The sequence below is a fragment of the Rattus norvegicus genome, chromosome 16 (assembly GCF_036323735.1).
Source record: "Rattus norvegicus strain BN/NHsdMcwi chromosome 16, GRCr8, whole genome shotgun sequence".
Classification (NCBI taxonomy): domain Eukaryota; kingdom Metazoa; phylum Chordata; class Mammalia; order Rodentia; family Muridae; genus Rattus; species Rattus norvegicus.
In genome coordinates, this window is record NC_086034.1 from 67,675,546 (window position 1) to 67,693,456 (window position 17,911).

Here is a 17,911-nt window from a genome sequence, read left to right on the forward strand (position 1 = left end):
CCATATAAGTAGCCAGAGGGAGACGCGGCAAGCTGAGCAAGGCGCTATCTGCGCCCCTAGGGCAAAAGGTGCCCGAGGCGAGCACGCCGCAAACTGGAGCGCTAGCGCGGAAGCGCGCACATTCAACTCGCCCGGAGACGTCACGGGCTTCATTGAGACTTTCTCGCGATAGGTTAGTGGCTTTCCGGAAGTGATTCCCCGGAAGAAGCGTGGCTGCTTTCCTGCTCCTAACGCGGCGAGCTGATCCGCCGGCACCATGCAGTCGGACGATGTGAGTTCCCTCCTCTTGCTCTGGCGCCCCGGGGGTTTGTGCGGCTTTTCGCTCATTTAGGACTCAGACCTGCATATTCTGCTGGACCGTTTGTCTCCTGTTTCCTCGGATTGCGAGACTTCCAGAGCCCCGATTCTCGAAAGTGGGTTCCCACGCGAGTTTAAAAGGCCCGGGCACCCCAGGCTCAGTCCACCGGATCGGCTTCCGTGGTCTCTGGTGCTTAGCAGTAAAACCCCTTGTGCCAGTTGCCATCTGAACGGCAGTTGTCTCGGGACTTGCAGGGCGGGAGAGATGCGATGTTTAAATTTCATGTTTAAGGAACGCATCCATGAGCGTTATTACTTTTCCTGTGTTAGGCTTTTCTTTATATTTTGCTCTACTGTGTACCCAAATCGTAATTTCGGAAGTAAAACCACGTTTGTCTGTTTACAGGAGTTGTTAAGTACATAGCAGATATCTGACTGGTGTAGGCACTGTGGTACTTGGTTGTTAACAGTTGGACAGAAGACGGGGGAGGGTGTGTGTGTGTGTGTGGGGGGGGTGATCCCTCTGCTCCCAAGAGCCCTTTGGGGATGGAGGATCTATAGACAAGCATTTGCGTGGTAAACGGTACTATGAAAGAGTGATGGAGAAAGAGAGCGGTAAGGAGAGACGGTTACAGATAGACCAGTCGCATTGGACTAAAGACCCAAAAATTGGGAATGGGAGATAGGAACGGAGGAATACAGAAGGCACTAATGGGACTTGTTACTGTAATCAAACGGATGAGAGGGATTTGGTATGCTTGCCCGGGCAAAGTCTCTTGGAATCTTGAAGGAAATGATTCCAGGTCTTTTTAAATGGGAACTGGGGAGAATGTGGTTTTTTTTTAGAAGAGAGTGGAACTGAGAGTTGCATTTGGGTGTGTTTAACCCTAGGATCCTTTTAGAGATGCTAAGTGGGATGCACAGACGAATCGGGTGCCCAGGGAAGAGGTCTGACCAAATGATGTGTGAAAGCCACGAACCAGAACGATAGCCCCACTTCACTAATTGTTTCCTACCCCCACGATACCCCTCTTAAATCCCCAACATGTGTTTTATTCTTTGGCCCTTCGGTTTTTTTTCTCCTTAACTGCCCTAGAGTCTTTCTCAGCTCTTTGGTGCATCTCGAGACCTTTATGCTCTCACACACACCCATCACAGTGCGCTGCTTAAATGTGCTGCCCGCCTCACTAGGTACCATGTTTTAAGGACTACACTCATCCAGCAAACACCTGAGTGTTTGCGATGTCAGGGCTTGGAGATGACAGTGCCATTACTTTAGAATACAGAACACCTTAGTGAGAAGTAGTAAAAGGTAATAAAGTTGTGGAGATTGTGCTATGTATCTAAGTATCTAGTACTGTGCAGATTGGGGACAATGAATAATGAACACCTGTGGAAAAAGTTACAATGTAACTTTGTGATAGGGCTCATTTTGTTAGCACTATACATAAGGGCCTACTAAAAATGCTTTTATGCATGTATGTATTAAGAATTCTGGGAAAATAATCAACTATTTGTTTTGTTTTTTCTTTTCTTTTTTTTTTTTTTTTCGGAGCTGGGGACCGAACCCAGGGCCTTGTGCTTCCTAGGCAAGCGCTCTACCACTGAGCTAAATCCCCAACCCAATAATCAACTATTAATGAACTTCTATTGCTGAGTAACAGGGTATGGTTATTATATCTGCATGTAGTTGGTTTTTTTTGTTTTGTTTTGCTTACAAGAATATATGAATACATGTTATGGTTTAAAGGGAAGGAGTGAGGCCTATTAAAAGATAGCTACTTCTTTTCATTCCCTAAAGACCCTTTCCTCATCCAGGCATGGCGGCAGTGTGCTCTGTCCTGTCCTCCTCATCTTTTGTGTTTATTTTGGTGGTGGTGGTGCTGGAGACTAAAGTGAGGGCTTTGCACCTGCTGGGCAAGGAGTCAGCATGGAGCTGCAGCCCAGAGAGTACAGCCCCTTTCATAGTTAACAGCATCTTTTGGGGCCAGAGCAAAAGGGCTTTCATTTTTGTCTTGCAGGTTATCTGGAATACACTAGGAAACAAACAATTTTGTTCTTACAAAATAAGGTGAGTATATCGAAGTCTAGGCTAAACTGTACTTAGTTGCCCCCTCGGTTGTAAACGTTTTCTTTCCTTGCCTCCTAGAACCAAGACTCAGGGCTTTTGCAGAAATGAATATAGTCTGACAGGTCTGTGCAACCGGTCGTCCTGTCCCCTGGCAAATAGTCAGTATGCTACCATTAAAGAAGAGAAAGGTACGGACCCACACGACAGTTTCTAAAAGGATGTTCCCAGTCTCTGTAAATGATGACAACGCTGTTTAACTCCCCTCAGGGCAGTGCTACCTGTACATGAAGGTCATAGAGCGCGCAGCCTTCCCTCGGCGTCTCTGGGAGCGGGTAAGACTCGGGGACAACTGTAGTGACCATTGGTCAAAAGCAAAAGTGAATGCCACATAGGCCACCTCTATACTTCAAAGCCACCCTCATTGGTCCTGGGACGGACAGGGAGGACCTTGCTTGATTTGCCCTTCCGCTCATGTTTCCCTTTCTGTTCCACAGGTCCGGCTTAATAAAAACTATGAGAAAGCACTGGAACAAATAGATGAAAATTTGATTTACTGGCCCCGCTTTATCCGACACAAATGTAAGCAGAGGTTTACCAAGATAACCCAGTACCTGATTCGGATTAGAAAACTTACACTGAAGCGAAGGTAAGGCTACCTTGTTTTTTTGTTCACAGTCTGTCTGTCACTTTTTCTGGGCCATGTCACAAACCATGCTTCCTCCTAAGTTCAGCTGTGACTAATCTTTGATGGTTTACCAAGAAAAACTTTGGATTAAAGGCGTGTCCAGTGGTCCCGCAGGATTTTAAAACAGAATGTGTGATAATCCTGCCTACCTGGAAATTCCGTGTGGTTCCCTGAGAAAAGCTGAAATTAAAGATTTAAAATGTGATTACCAAGAGTATGAACTACACTCAGTAATTGAAAATAACCTTAATGATGTGAAACCCACAGGCCCAATAGACCGCCTTCTTAAGGAGTATAACGATGAAGGCTTTTATTGAGACTAGAGGGAGTATTAAAGATCACGTGAATCTTTTTCAGAGAATTCATTTTTCTTCATTGAAGCATTGATCTTACTATAGTGAATCGAAAGAAAACAAAAATGATCTTAAAATAACGTGTCAAGGGGGCTAGAGAGATGGCTCGGTGGTTAAGATCACCAGCTGCTCTTCCACAGGTTCTGAGTTCAGTTCCCAACAACTGACACAGATGATGCCTCACAAGCATTTGTAACTGGAATCTGATGCCCTATAAAATAAATAAGTCTTTAAAAAAATGTCAAAGTATCTGACTTTTGGCACAGGGTAAAGACAACATTTCACCCTGCAGTCAGGCTGGCCTGGAACTTAGTATGTAGCTTTCAACTCAGTGATCCCCCTGCCTCACCCTCCATGCTGAATTACTGATGTAAGCTGCTTCCTGGGCTGTATAAGAGAGTGTGTGCCGTCACGCACATGCACACGTACGATCAAACCTAGAGTCTTGCATGTTCCGGGCAAGCGTTGAGTCACTGAGCTGTACTTGGCAGCCTGAGTCCCTAGGAACTTACATGCTATATGGGTACTATATGGAGCTGAGCTGCAAACAATCAATTCTTAACGCCTTTATCGTTAAAATGAACTTGAAATTTCTAATAATATATTTGATTTCTGCTAGGAAGAAACTTGTTCCTTTGAGTAAGAAGGTTGAAAGAAGGGAAAAACGAAGAGAGGTAACATGCTGTTCTGATAGTTATGTGGCTTCTATATTTTTGTGTCAGACGGTTGTTTCTTACATGAGATTCATACTAACGAGTCAGTAATGGGACAGTCGGTCTCTTTGTATCTTCAGTTTTTAAGATTTTCACTGAAGGCTGAAAATAGGTACTCTAGGGTATGTGGGTATGATAAAAAGAATATCTTAGACAACATCTAAAAGTCTTCAAGTCAAAACATTTCATAATTTAGGTTTTCGACATTGTCTGTCTCGTTTACATTACCTTCAGCAGAGTTTAGACAATATTTTTAGCATTAGGGCTATTTTGGTTATATTATTTATAATATTGAAGAGCTTGACTGTCAGACTATTTTTGTTTTTTAAAACAAAAAGCCGGATACACTTTGATCTCTGATTAAGCTGCTCTGAAGTGAACTGTGTGGTTTGGGTCCTAACGGTATGGTGCCTGGTTACTCAAGGCAGTATGCATGAGGAAGATGGCCTGCTCTAGGATTTCCAGTTTTGCCCACAGTCTGTCAGTTCTTCTCACTAATACTTGACAGTTGGGCTGAACTGAGCTCCTTAGTCATCAGCACCTACACTTGGGAGTCAGCTATTCCAGCAAATCCACGTCCATTCATTCTCGGCATTCAATCTTTCTCCCTTTCACCAAACATCTTTGCCCCCTTGTCTGTCCTCTTAAGGACACCTTCAGTAACCACTGGCACTTCTACTCTCACTAATCACGTGGATCTTTGTATCCCAAATTTACTATTTCATTGATGTCCAAGACAGCATTTTGCTATGAGACCTAACCTGGCCTGGGATTACAGGTGTGTCACCACACACAGTTTATGTGACAGGGGACTCCGGTCATTGTGAATTTTTTAGTCTTCACTAATTATGCACCTTTTTAAAATTAGATATTTATTTACATAATCCACCTATTCTTATTCAAGTCCAGCTAGTAAGTTCCCATATTTCCTAACTTTCAAACGTTCTTGCAGACATTTCAGAGTAAATACATTTTTTCCATGTGAATTCAGAGGCGGCCTCCTCTGTCTCTTTGAAATTCTTTTTTAGCCACCTAATGTATTATATAGTGTGTATGCAGTACACACGTGCATAGCGTAGCATGCATGTGGAAATCAGAGGACAGCCTTGGGTGACAGTCCTCAGGTTCCTTCTACTTTTTGTTAGAAAGGAGATCTTTTATTGGCTTGAACTCTGTAGGTCAGGATCTTTTCCACAAGCTTCCAGGAATCTACCTACCACTGCCTCTCCTCCGGCTGCTGGCACGATTATAGGTGTATGCCATCCCGCCTGGTTTTCTACATGTATTCTGGGAGTTCAGACTCACGACCTCATTTTTGCAAGTTAAGCTCCCTCAGCCCCATCTGACATCCTTAAATGTATGTAAGATGTTATGTGTAGTATGTCTATCAAGGGTTTATTAGAAATTCAGAGGGCTGTTGCTAAAGTTGTAAGAATTACTTTGATGTTATGATACATGTATGCAAATTAGAGAAAGGAACTTCTAATTGAAAAGCTCCCAAGAGGCTTTGAGAAAGAAGTGTATCTGGCTAGAAAGGCAAAAGCCTCGCTAGTAGCGTAACTACATCATACCATTATTAAAAATAGATGACTATATGTATATAGGCTGGAAAATGAGCCCTGGTGGAGTGACGGCTTGGTCTTTTCTTACAGGAAAAGGCATTAATAGCCGCCCAGCTGGACAATGCCATTGAGAAGGAATTGCTGGAGAGACTGAAACAAGACACGGTGAGAAGCTAGTGGTGGTGGGACAAGTGTTTTCTTAGGTAATAGTATCTACTAGGAAATAGGGAAAGTGCATTATTTTTAAACATCACAAATAGCCTTCCCACCCCTTTGTCCATGGAATAAAGCAAGTCTGTGTAGGCCAATCTTCCTGATGCGACTTTCCCCCTTGGCCATTATCTGTAGCTGATGTTTCCAAGCCTAATGGTTCTGTATAAAACCATCATAACAGTCATAGGTTTTGGTTTGTTTTCCCCTGTCCTTGCATGGCCTCCAGGGACAGACCTGACTTGGAGCAACAAGGGGATTGAAAAGACAGGTAGAGAGCCGCGGTTAGATGAACTTGGAAGAGAATGAGTCTCTTGGAAGCTCGGCATTTTATCACACAGAGCTGACAACTCAGGGAGGCACGTTAGTGCATACAGCTGAAAAGGGAGTGGCTTATAGGTAAATAAGGAGGCAGGGCTTATGGATATGCTCATCAAAGCAGACAGGTTTAGCTAATCTCAGTAGCAGTATCTCTAGTGGGGATACTTCAGACCCTAAATACTGGGGGAGGCTGAACTATGACACATTTCTGCACAACTTGTCAACATTTGCACTCAAACCAGAGGGTGGCTCTGCCGTTCGGAGGCAGAGGCTTTGCTGTTCAGAGTCTGAGGCTCTGGGTCCTTGGTATAAACAGGCACTCAGCACCTCACACGTTTTGGAACCTCTCCCACTCCCTACAGTTTATACTTTATTTTGAGACCATATCTAAGGATAGCGCAGACTGGCCTCAGATTCACTATGTAGCAAAAGATGAGTTTGAGTTCTTGATCCTCCTGCTTCCAGCTGTGCTGGGTTATCAGTGTCACACGTCAGGGTATATGATACTGGGGTTGGACCTGAGAATTCATATGTGCTGATTTCCACCCCAGTCTCAATGCCTAGAACTTTTGCTTCTGTGTATTTCTCTAATCTTTTAAGAATCTTTAAAATATTTTTTTAAAATGTCACTATTGCTTCTCAGCTTAGATTGTTAATGTCAAAAACGTTCTGTAACTAGTCTGGAAAACTGTCTAGAAATATAGTTCATCACTGTTTCCTACGTGGCCCCTGGTGATAAATAACATGGTGGTAGAGCAGAGGAAGCAGGAAAGTGTGATGCCCAAGCACAGCTGAAGGTGGTCTCTGTGTTCTTCAGTATGGCGACATCTACAACTTCCCCATCCACGCCTTCGACAAGGCCCTGGAGAAACAGGAAGCAGAAAGTGACTCTGAAGATGAAGAAGATGAGGAGGAAGATGAAGAAGAGGTGGGTCTGATTTGCCTTGTTTTGAAACATAGTGGCCTGCAGGACAGCACGTTGTCATTCAGAGGCAACATTATTTCCACTGCCTTTCGTATCTTGTGATGACTAATTTGCTTTAGTAGGACTTAGCCAACAAATTCTGTGTTGACTTCTCATACATCCTTCTTTTTAACTTGTAAGTGTTAACCTTGAGAGTAATAGGTTTTGGTGACTGTGTGTGGACTGATTCACTTCTTTACGGAAAGAGGTAAAACTAGATGTTGACACCAGATCTTCATTGTCTTTTTTTCTAACCCAGTAACTTTCCTTCTAGGATGTGGGGAAAAGAGAGTTTGTAGAAGATGATGAGGTAGAGGAAAGTGACCTGAGTGACTTTGAGGTGAGCTCTGTGGGACAAAGAATGGCTTGTGGCCAGAGCAAGGGGGAGGGATCTGAACACAGGGGCAGATCAAGATGCATGGCTTGTTCTGAACCGGCAGCACCGTGAAGGGCATTAGAGAAGCCTTGCACTTTCCCGGCCTGACCTTCTGTTTCTACATGTAGGATATGGATAAGCTGAACACTGACAGTGAGGAAGATGATGAATCCTCCCGTGAAGAAGAGGCTCATAAGGCCAAACACAAAGGCAAAGCACCCTTGAAAGGACCTTTGCGGAAAAAACGGGCCTATGTGGAAATAGAGTATGAACAGGAGACAGAGCCCATGGCCAAAGCCAAAGCCACATGAGTTCGAGTCCCACCTTTATCCTGCAGTAGTCAACACTTGCGCTGTGCTCTTTTGTGCTCTATTTCCTAAAGTATTTATATTGTTAATATTTACACCGCTTCAGTGGAGCAGAAACCTGGAGTGAGTACGGAAGAGCCACGAGTTGTGAGGAGTATTTTTATAACATGTGCTATGACAGCTTGAGCCCAAGGAGCCGCACTGGCACTGGCTGTAAATATTTCTAAACTACAAGTGCTGAATCCTCTCCTCCCAATTTTTACTTAGAAACATCAGTATTTCAATTTTTTTCTTACGTGGACAAATTGGAGAAGATAAAATTTCAACTTATATTTTAATACAAAAATAGATTTTTTTTAAATGCCCATGAGTCCGTCCATATGAACGGGGTAAGAAGAGCAGTCTTTCCTGCTGGTTAGTCATCTCCAGGGTCCTCGCCGGGAGCCTCTGCAGAGCCCTGCACCTTCCTGATGCAGCTCACCACTGTGCTGTCGTCACAGGACAGGGCGATGTTAGCCAGAAGACCCTGAAACACAAGAGCAACCAGGCGCTGGTTTCCCCACAGCCTTTACTCTTTTATCACATACTGAAAAGGTGAGAGTGCATGGCCTAGGGGAGAGTGCCATCAGACAGCAGTTTCTCAGAACCGGCCCTCGCTTGTAGACGGCTGGCTCGGAAGAACCCCCTCCACTCTAGCCAAGGTGTCAGTTGGACCCTCAGCTGGAAAACTGCCCAAACCAGGGCTGCAGGGCAGTGGCCAAATAAACCGAAAACAGCTGGCCATGCTCTGGCTCTGCATGGATTTCTTCTCGTGCTCCTTTAATTGGAGATTTTCGGATTGTGGTAAAAATGAGAAATTATTCTTTGAATTACATGTAAATACACAAACTATGGTCTTGAGAATTTTGTGGAATATGAAATCAAGAATTTTACTAGTGAAGTATATAGAAAATGGGAGATAGCTCAGTGGGATGAGCATGAGGACCCGAGTTCAATCCCATGTTTAAAACTTAAGTCATCAGTGAAAAGCCTACCACCAGTAATCTCAATACAGGGGAGGAATAAACAAGCAGACCTGTAGGGTTTGCTTGGCCAGCCAAGCCTATGAAGAGTTACATGCCTGTGAAAGATGCTGCTAAGAGGAAAAGTGCAGACTGCCTGAGGAGCGACCCCTACATTATTAGCCTTACCTGTGTAAGCACTCACAAGAATATGAACAAGCTTCTAGGAGTGCCCCTCCCTCCCACCATGGGGACATCTCAATTTACAGCATTCCTCCTTGGTAGTGTATAGCTTCATTATTTCTTAGGGCTGTGTTAGTAGTGGTTTAATTCAGAGTCTAGAACAGAATTTGCTAACGTAGTGGGTGTCATGTCATCTTCAGAACTTAATTTTATAAAGTCTTTGTGGCTTTTGATTGTTTTTATTCTGAATACGAGTGGCATCTGATCCTCTTTTTACTCTGAATGGTTAAATAGCATTGAAAGAGCTCAGCCTTAGCACCAGACCTAGAGAGCACTAAGGCAAGGACCTAAACCCCCCCACCCCCACCCAAGTCATGTCCAGCGTAGTTGGGCACACAAGTAATAAATTACCTAGGACAATAAGGCCAACCGAAAGGGAGTTGCGGATGCCTGCCTTACCTTCACCTGCCCCTGAGAACAGTGGTCCAGGAGAATCAGGCAGTCTGTGGCTTCCTGGAGCACCGCACTCTTAGCAGCCTCAGTTGTGGGGATCGTGTCCCTGGCTATATCACATATCAGTTTCAGGAGAGCCTTCAGTAAGACCACAACTCTGCAGGGAATTCTGGAATTGGGAAGAAAAAATTCATATTCCAAACTGAACGATAGATAAACTTGGACAAAACTTGGTTCAGGCATGGGCAAGCTGAAGTCAAATGATATTTGTATCACCTTGCTGAAAACAAGACCTTCCTGTTAATTCTACCCCACTCTTCCTGCATACACACACTGGGATGTTGAAGAATACTGGAACGATCTGGAAGCAGGAACAGGTCGACCTCTGGCCAGATTTAGAGCAGCCAGGGCTACAGTAAGGCCCTACCAATAACCAACAAAACCAGAAAACCTGTTTTCTGCCGAGGCTTCATTCCCAGCATGAGCTGAGGGTGGGGGAGGGCAAATCTGCTTACCATACCCCCTTGTTTTTAATCAGAGATGAGGAGATACCCTGCAGTCACGGGACTTTAGGCCTGGGCTTAAAGTGATTTGCCTGCAGGTAGTGAGTGGCATGTGCTTATAATCCCAGCAGTTAGGACATGGAAGCAGGAGATCTACAACTTGAGCTTTACTACAGAGCAAAACTTAAGTGTCAATATTAACTCAGTCTTGGGCTCCTTGCTTGCTTTTAAGTCTAGCTTATTCTCTAAGTGCTAATTCTTCTGATGAACATGGACACAGTACATTATCTGACAACTTCATGCCATTAGGTCACAGCTTTAACTTGGTAAATTTTATATAAACTAAACTTTAATGAAAGATGGAAAATAACTGGCTAGAACTGACTAGCAAAAACATTTCCATCCTTCATCTCAGAATTGTCCAGGGTTTCCCTATGGCTTGTGTTTCTCTAACCTTTCATTACAGTCTGCTACATTTACTTCTATGCTCTGCCTTAACCTCCCCACACGTCCTTCTTAGAATCTTTACCCCATGAAGGCCCAATATAAAATTAGCTCCATTCAGTTTTACTTGTACATCTGTTCATTCTCCGAGTACTTATGTAAGAGGTACTGAGTGCTTCAGGGGTACATAGCAGATGTGGTTGTCTATCTTGTAGTTTAGTGGGGGACAAAAACAAGTGAAATGCAACAAGTGACTCCGATTGGCTCTTGGTGCCTGGTCTATTTCTAAGAATATAAGAATACACTCCAAAATGGACTCCAGTTCTCTGTATACTCCAAAATGCTAACCTTTCCATCTCATGCCAGAGAGCTGTTAGGTAACTAGACAGTTGATATCTTACTCCTGACACCTTCAAGCTACATATAGAATGTCTTCTAAAACAGCATATCCTATGTTAGCAGGCTAATCACTGCTCTGACAAATGTTGAATGTCTTGAGGCAACCATTCCTAGTTAGACTGAAGACATAGAAGATAAACACAGTTAAACATGCTTACTGAAGCACTTCTAAGTTGCCTTTTTAGGGAATAGCAGTGATAAGGATCAACCTATACCACTGTAAATACTAGGCGAGTGCTCTCCCATATAACTGTACTATCAGCCCTAATGTGCCGTAAGTGTTTTGGTAGAAATTATAATTGTGCTCTGGAAAGACAGACCACCTGTGTAGCATGTTGAGCATGTAGACCCCAGAGGCTCACATTTGAGTCCCTGGTCCTCAGATGGTGGAACTGTTTGGAGAAGTTTAGGAGGTGTGACACCAGGGGTGAGCACTGAAGTTCTAACTGCCATCCCAGTTCTCTGTTCTCAAGATGTGAGCTCTCAGCTACTGCTCCACAGCCATACCTGCCTGTCTGCTGCCATGAAGGTCAGGGATCGAACCCTCTGAATCCGTAAGCCCAAAACAAACTTTCTTCTGTAAACTGCCTTCATATAATACCTTAACCACTGCAGTAGAAAATGCAGTTTCCCAACTTACACAACCATAAGTTTGTTGTTTTGTGATTTCTTCCTTCCCCACCATGTGTCTGTTTCTCTGTGTGTCTGTCTTTGTCTTTCTTTTCTTGAAACAGGGTCTAGGTACCCCTGGGTGGCCTGAAATTGAACTACTAGCAATGAAAGGGGTTCAAATATAAACATCTGAAGTAGTTGAATATCCTAGAAATGAAAGGGAAAAGGATTCAGATACACTGAATGTCCTGAATACTTTATCTCCACAAGTTCTGAAGAGAACGTTAGCTGATGCACATCCGTCAGCCTGGATGCTATACCTGGGCCAAGTGTACTGCATGACAAGTTTCAGGGTTTCCAGTATCTTCAGCCTGCTTTCATCTTCCGGTTCATCATAAACCTCCAGGTAACCAAGGATAACTTGCTCCAGCCTCTTCAAGTGCCGGGCGGTTAGGATCCCCAACCTACAATAGAGAAGACGCCATGCTGAGCTGTTGAATGTGGGTATAGAGCAGAGCAGAAGCCCGGTCACTCACTTCTTCACAAAGGCCGGCAGGTTCCTGGCGTAAGTCCTACGGAGGAGAAGGCGGTGCTCTGACTCCATGTGCGTGAGGACCAGTTGTAGCACCTCGTGACAGTGTGTAGAGGCTCGAGCGGCTTCTCCCTGCCAGTGCAGCGCTTTCTCTAGGACAGGGAATAAATCTAAGAGACACAGGAGCACAGCCTATGAGAAAAGAATGAAAAGAAACCACAGTTCACTTACATTCACAAAACCCCTGGTTTTGCTTCGATCTCCCCAGGGCACGCCACAGAATCCTGGAAGATAACCATAGCTAACGTACAAGGTACAGAGTACTGCAAAATTTCTCTACACAAACATTTAATAAAAACGTGTACCCCAAGTGGCATGTAGCTTGCTGCACATAGGTAACACCAGGCTGCTCTGTGGCTGCTCAGGGAGGTGGATGTCTGCTTGACATTGAGATCCTTTCAGTCAGGCAGCAGCTTTCAGATGCCCTAACTTCCCAAGGGAAAACAGCTCTAACCTCTTCCTGCTTACATCGTACCACCTTGTGTTCCCACTGAGCCCAGTCAGCAGTAAGTCTCCCTTACCTGAATGAGGCGGTGCTCTGGCATGTACAGGTGATTGAAAAGAGCATGGTACAGGACCTGGGCTCTGTTGTACTGCAGCAGGTCAGCGGCTGGCTGCAAACACACAATTGGGCAGTTAAAAGTTTCCCCAAAGTGGCAAAATGCCCATCATTTTTAAACCACTCTCTATTTCTGCAAAGACTTTAAAAGTTACAAATTTGATAAGAGTCTCCAGTAACATTTTGTACATTTTGCTCTAAAATCTTTTGATTTTTTTTTTTTTACTTGAAGGTCACTAATTCCAGAGGTGTTTTTGCTTTTTTACTTTTCACATTTTAAAATAAAGCATGATCTTGTTTCTTCTATAATTACCCCCCTTTTTTTTATTATATTACCAGCACAATACTATTTCTACCAGGTTTGGAGAGAAAAAAATACATTTGGAGAAAAACTAGAAATAAGTGAATTACGTGACCTAAGATGAGGAGAAAACTACTTATGAAAACAAAAGTCTGCAGCAGAAACATGAGAAATGAGGAGCCGCCGTGGGTGAGTCGGCTGCCCACCAGTGCAGGCTGGAGCTGAGGCACTTACCACATTAATCACAATGTGATGGAGGCACTGGACACCCAGGACCTTATTGTCCGTCTGATAATCATCTGAGATGAGCAAAGATGGGGGAAGTATCTTTTCTAGATGCTGGCTCAGCCAGGGCTGAGTGACTTGTTGGAGAGTCCATGAGAAAACATGTTTGACAGCAGGATTCTTCTTCCAGGTTTCCCTGAAAGGACACACGAAAAGCAAGTGACAGGGAATTAGCAGAAAGAAACAGGTGAAGCTTAACACGTTCTTCTTCCTCCTCTTCTTGTCTTTAACAGATTTTACATACATACATACATACATACATACATACATACTACATACATACATATATATCCTATACAACTCTTGGTTTTTCCAAATACACTTTATGATTTGAATTAAAGTAACTTACATATCTTATACAATATACACTTAGCAGTTGCCCAAACATGGGGTAATACATGCTTATCCCATGAATAGCAGCTACATAAAAGACTTGTGGGGTCAGTGGTCATGTTGGTGGATGACGTGAAATGTGCTGAGAAGGAAGAGAGAATAGTAAAGGTATCATTCCTACAGTGTCACGTAGAGTTTATAAAAGGAGTTTGCACATCTGACTCAACCTCCTTAAAACAGTACCTGTATAATAGGCATATCACCTTTAATTACAAAGAATAAAACAAGATTCATGCTATCTGACCTGGTCCCACTCACAACAATACAAAGAGAACTAAACTGGGCATAGTGTTGCACCCCTGTAATCTGAGGTATATGTATTTGAGGAAGCTGAAGCAGGAGCATCTCTCACAGTTGAGACCAACATAGATTACATAGGAAATACAAAGCCAGCCTATAAAGAAGTATGTCTTAATAAGAAAAAGAAAGGCACTAGTGTAAAAGCCTTTTAACTCCAAGTTTATCTCACCTCATTGTTCTGTAGCCAGAGGATCAGGGACCTAGCTCAGTTGGTAAGGTGTGTGTCTAACATGCAAAGCCCTGGGCTCAGTCCACGCCAGTGCATACACCAGGCAGGCATGGTGAGGCTCTTGCCCGGAAGCCCAGCACTTGGAAGCAGGATCAGAAATTCAGGGCCAACATCCTTGGCCACATGAAACCCTGCCTGAAGAGGCCAGAAGTAAGCACAGCGGTCAAGAGCACTTGCTGTTTCTCCAAAGGATCCATATTTGGGTCCTAGCAACCATGTCAGGCTGTTCTATGAAGTCCAGCTCCAGGGGATCAGACGCCTCTGGCCTCCTCAGGCACTCTCCATGCTGACACACACATACACATAATTACGATTAATAAAAATCCTTTTTAAAAGAGACTGCCTGGGGCAGGTGTGGTGGCACTCGTAGAAATCAGAGGTAGAACCTGTTAGTTCCAGGCCAGCCTGGTCTACATAAAAGTTCCAGGCCAGCCAAGGGTACTCAGTGAGACCCTACCTCAAAAACAAGTAAATAAAATATAGAGAAAATTAAGACCTGGCTCGAAAAAACAAACAAACAAACAAACAAAAAAAAAACCCCAAAGCACTGAAAGCAGCACATACACTAGCTGATAGCAATCTAATTCAATCACTTATTAGAAACTGTTTTCACTATTTTATCCCAAGTATTACTTCCAAATAGAGTAATTTCCTTATCTAATAATTATGAACAAGTTAGAAATCCCTGTATCTAAATTAATGCTGAAAGACTGGGTCCTCCCCAAATACCCATGGGTACTTAGCATAAGATACTTGATTACATATAAATAGGACAGAATTTTCAATTTCCGTAACTATTACTGGCAGGATTTCCAATTTCTCAAGGCAGTTGTTCGGTGGAGAAAATGGAATTTGAAGACTTCAGTTCTAATCTTGAATTTGCTCCTATCTGATTACTTCGTCTCTAGGAAGCCACAACTGCTCTGGTCCTTAAGAAATCCACTATGTCAACACCTCTATCTGCCTGACAATAGTGAAAATGAGGTACTCACTTATTCAAGTGGGGCTTAAGAAGCCCCAAGACCACAGCGAATCTCCCCCGATCATCTTTGTTTTCTCCGCATAGGAATTCTGCCACAGAACTGCACTCAGTAACACGAAACAGTAAAGACAGCACCTCACCAGCAACATGCTGAGATTTCGGACTGGTCCATGGCTGCTTCAATCTGTGTGTGATGGCAAAAATATACGTGGGTCCTGACAAGTGGCGGAGGCCTGTCTTCCATGCAGGGCAGACGGGAGAACTCTTAGCAGTTTCAACCTTCCCCAACAGCTTAAGAAATAGTAACCCAACCTCAGTTGCCTTCTCGGGCACTTCGGGATGTTCTTCGCTTCCATCTGCCTTCTCCTTGGGTGCTGCGAACTTCTCCAGGGCTTTCGCCACCTGTCCCAGGATCTCGGGCATCTCCCGGGGGGATCCACCACCCCCAGTCCCCTCAAATAATTTGTCACATTCGGTGGCTTCTATTAAAGCACCGAGGTCTCTTAGAGCGGCATTTCCTGCGTTGCCTTGTCCTGATGACTCTTGGCGGCTGAGACCGTGCAGAATCTTGGAAAAGGCTTGTTGGAGGGCCGGGGGAGACACCTCTGTAGGCAGGGAGCAGCCGCCCCCCGACTTCTCTTCGGTGCTGCCAAGCTTCATTCCTAGTCTCACCCGATGGGCTGGGCTCTCCGCGGGGTCAGAGACCAAATAGGGGAGGTGTTCGGGGCCGGGAGTACCCCAACGAACAAATCTAAAATCATGCACAGTGAAAAGGCTTACTGTTATGACACAAGGATCGAGTGTCAATCCACTCGGTTAAGTGGGTGTAAGAAGGGGCCTCCTAACATGTGGCGAAATTTGTCTTTCTGGAGACTCAAAAACAAGTTAATTTTAAAGATAACCTACTGAACTGTGACACCAAAAAGGCTCCCGACACCTACAGCTTTTCCCGTACAGCATCCGTACCCAGCAACTTCCGGCCCTGGATAACATTGTTGCCGTAAAGCAAAACTAACTTCCGCCATTGGAGCCGCAACGCTTCTTTTTACGACTCATGGCCAAAAAGCAACAGTCCGTCCGAAAGGGACCGAGTAAAAGGTGGAGCTATGACGAATATATTTGCATAGTTAAGCGTCCGCTCACTAATTTTGATTCTGATTTCATTTGCTAGGGTAGAAACAAGAGAATTTTCGCGAAATCTCAGTAATGTTTAGAGTGTAGTAGATTTCGTGTGCAGAGCCTAGATAGAGCTGTATCATGTTAGTGACCCTCTTCCTAAACTGGTAGGGCTTACTTGATATTTCTCAAGGCAGAGACGCCTACCGATCCTTTCGGTTCATAAAGCGTGATGATTGGGTGTTCATGCCGCGTGCGTGATATGTGCCGCCCATTAAACCTTGTTACGACATGGGCACATTACCCGTCTGACGTGAACTTAGAAGGATCCACAAGTTATGTTTCATATTTAGATTAGATCACCGTCCCGCTTTTAACTTCTGTGTCTGGTTACTGGTGATAGGGTCGCTTAGGTGAGACCAAGGCTTCTACCTCCCTGTAACCATGCTTAAGAATGACAGGGTTTTAGTTCTTACAGATGGCTTTGGTGCATGCATTTCTAAGGAAGGTGATTTTAAGTTATTACTCCATTGTGTATGAATGCTTTGTCCACATGCACATCCGTGTACCCAGTGCTCTCCTGGTCCCCGCGGAAGCCGCAAAAGGGTCTCTAATTCTCTGAACTTGAATTTCTGAAGTTTCTTAGCTATGGTATGCTCTTAACTGAGCCATCCTTCAGCTCTGTGGCATGTACTCAGTGTTACACTATTTCCAACTACTCTACCAGTGATGCCTGTAAGACTTCTTTTCCCAGTGTGACCTCTTGCAAATGGCAATAGCTCAGATCTCAATGTCTTACTGTACTGGGGGAAAAATGTAGATAATAATAGTCCCCATCTCTTAGGACCATTTTTAATGTACATAAACGCTGAGAACAGTATCTGATCAGCATACAGTTCATACAGTGTTAGCTTCCATTGTTATGCAAAAGTACCCGCGTTAATTTACATTCCCTCGTTCCGAAGAAATTTGGTGATTAGAATTCTAACTCAGGACCTCTTTCTTTTGGCTTTCCCCACTCTGACCAATGGGTGGCACTCTGATCAATCACTGTTAACCACTTCCACCGGGAAACCTTCCCTTACAAAAGCAGCTTGAGGCCAGTCAATAAGAGGTTATTGTGTCCGTACTGTGTGGGACGTTTCTTCTCTGGAACATGTGCCTTTTGTGTCCAGTGGCTCCAGACGCCCTCTAGACTTGAGGAATGCTCTGTATTGTTGAGATCTCTTGCTGAGTTTCCCAAAGCCAGAGCCAGCCATGCCTTCACTTCTAGTGCCTGGCACAATTTAGTCAAGGCAACAAATGCGTCCTGAATGCCCATGTCCACACACAGAGGACAGGCTGAATTGACCATGATCCATCCACACAATGCAGCTCCGTAGAGCTGCGTCTGCACAATGAAACTGCAGTGAGGAGAAAAAGAGCAATCTCTGTGTAACACCGTGGAACTCTGGGATACATACATAGGTGGAAAGAGCGGAGGGGAGGTGGGGTAGAAGATGCTCTCTTTCTTGTAAGAAAGAAGGGAGAATAGACAGCAAGATAGATGCATGTCTTTGTGTGTTAACAAAATAGAAATGGAGGGTAGATAACAAATGAATAAAAATATTACATGTCAGGGAATAACAGGATGAAGGGATGGAAGCAAGACCTCCCTACATGTACTTCTATAGTTTTGACTTTGCGATCCCGTGAAACC

General features: G+C 44.2%; 2 protein-coding genes and 1 non-coding gene across 4 annotated transcripts; 2 read left to right on the top strand and 1 right to left on the bottom strand.

Annotated features, from left to right (window-relative positions):
• Nucleotides 1–211: 211 nt before the first annotated feature.
• Mak16 (MAK16 homolog) lies at nucleotides 212–8,643 on the top strand. The gene is made up of 10 exons (NM_001014002.1): nucleotides 212–271; nucleotides 2,319–2,368; nucleotides 2,447–2,556; nucleotides 2,636–2,700; nucleotides 2,863–3,014; nucleotides 4,026–4,080; nucleotides 5,772–5,846; nucleotides 7,030–7,140; nucleotides 7,451–7,516; nucleotides 7,681–8,643. Exons 1-10 carry the CDS (start codon nucleotides 257–259, stop codon nucleotides 7,861–7,863), a joined length of 882 nt encoding a protein of 293 aa, NP_001014024.1. The 5' UTR covers nucleotides 212–256; the 3' UTR covers nucleotides 7,864–8,643.
• Tti2 (TELO2 interacting protein 2) lies at nucleotides 8,176–17,336 on the bottom strand. 2 transcript variants are annotated; one of them, XM_039094394.2, is made up of 8 exons: nucleotides 15,409–17,336; nucleotides 15,107–15,280; nucleotides 13,142–13,328; nucleotides 12,569–12,661; nucleotides 11,992–12,179; nucleotides 11,776–11,919; nucleotides 9,504–9,666; nucleotides 8,176–8,386 (listed from the first exon to the last, which is right to left on the bottom strand). In XM_039094394.2, the coding sequence occupies exons 1-8, from the start codon at nucleotides 15,450–15,452 to the stop codon at nucleotides 8,276–8,278; spliced, it is 1,104 nt and encodes a 367-aa protein (XP_038950322.1). In that variant the 5' UTR covers nucleotides 15,453–17,336; the 3' UTR covers nucleotides 8,176–8,275. The 2 variants fall into 2 exon arrangements, with proteins under 2 accessions (XP_038950322.1, NP_001013905.1); NM_001013883.1 differs by having other exon boundaries at nucleotides 8,178–8,386; nucleotides 15,107–16,043.
• Nucleotides 16,422–16,526, top strand: Snord13 (small nucleolar RNA, C/D box 13). Its single transcript, XR_005495186.1, has one exon. It is a non-coding gene; the product is annotated as a small nucleolar RNA U13 (small nucleolar RNA).
• Nucleotides 17,337–17,911: the final 575 nt, after the last annotated feature.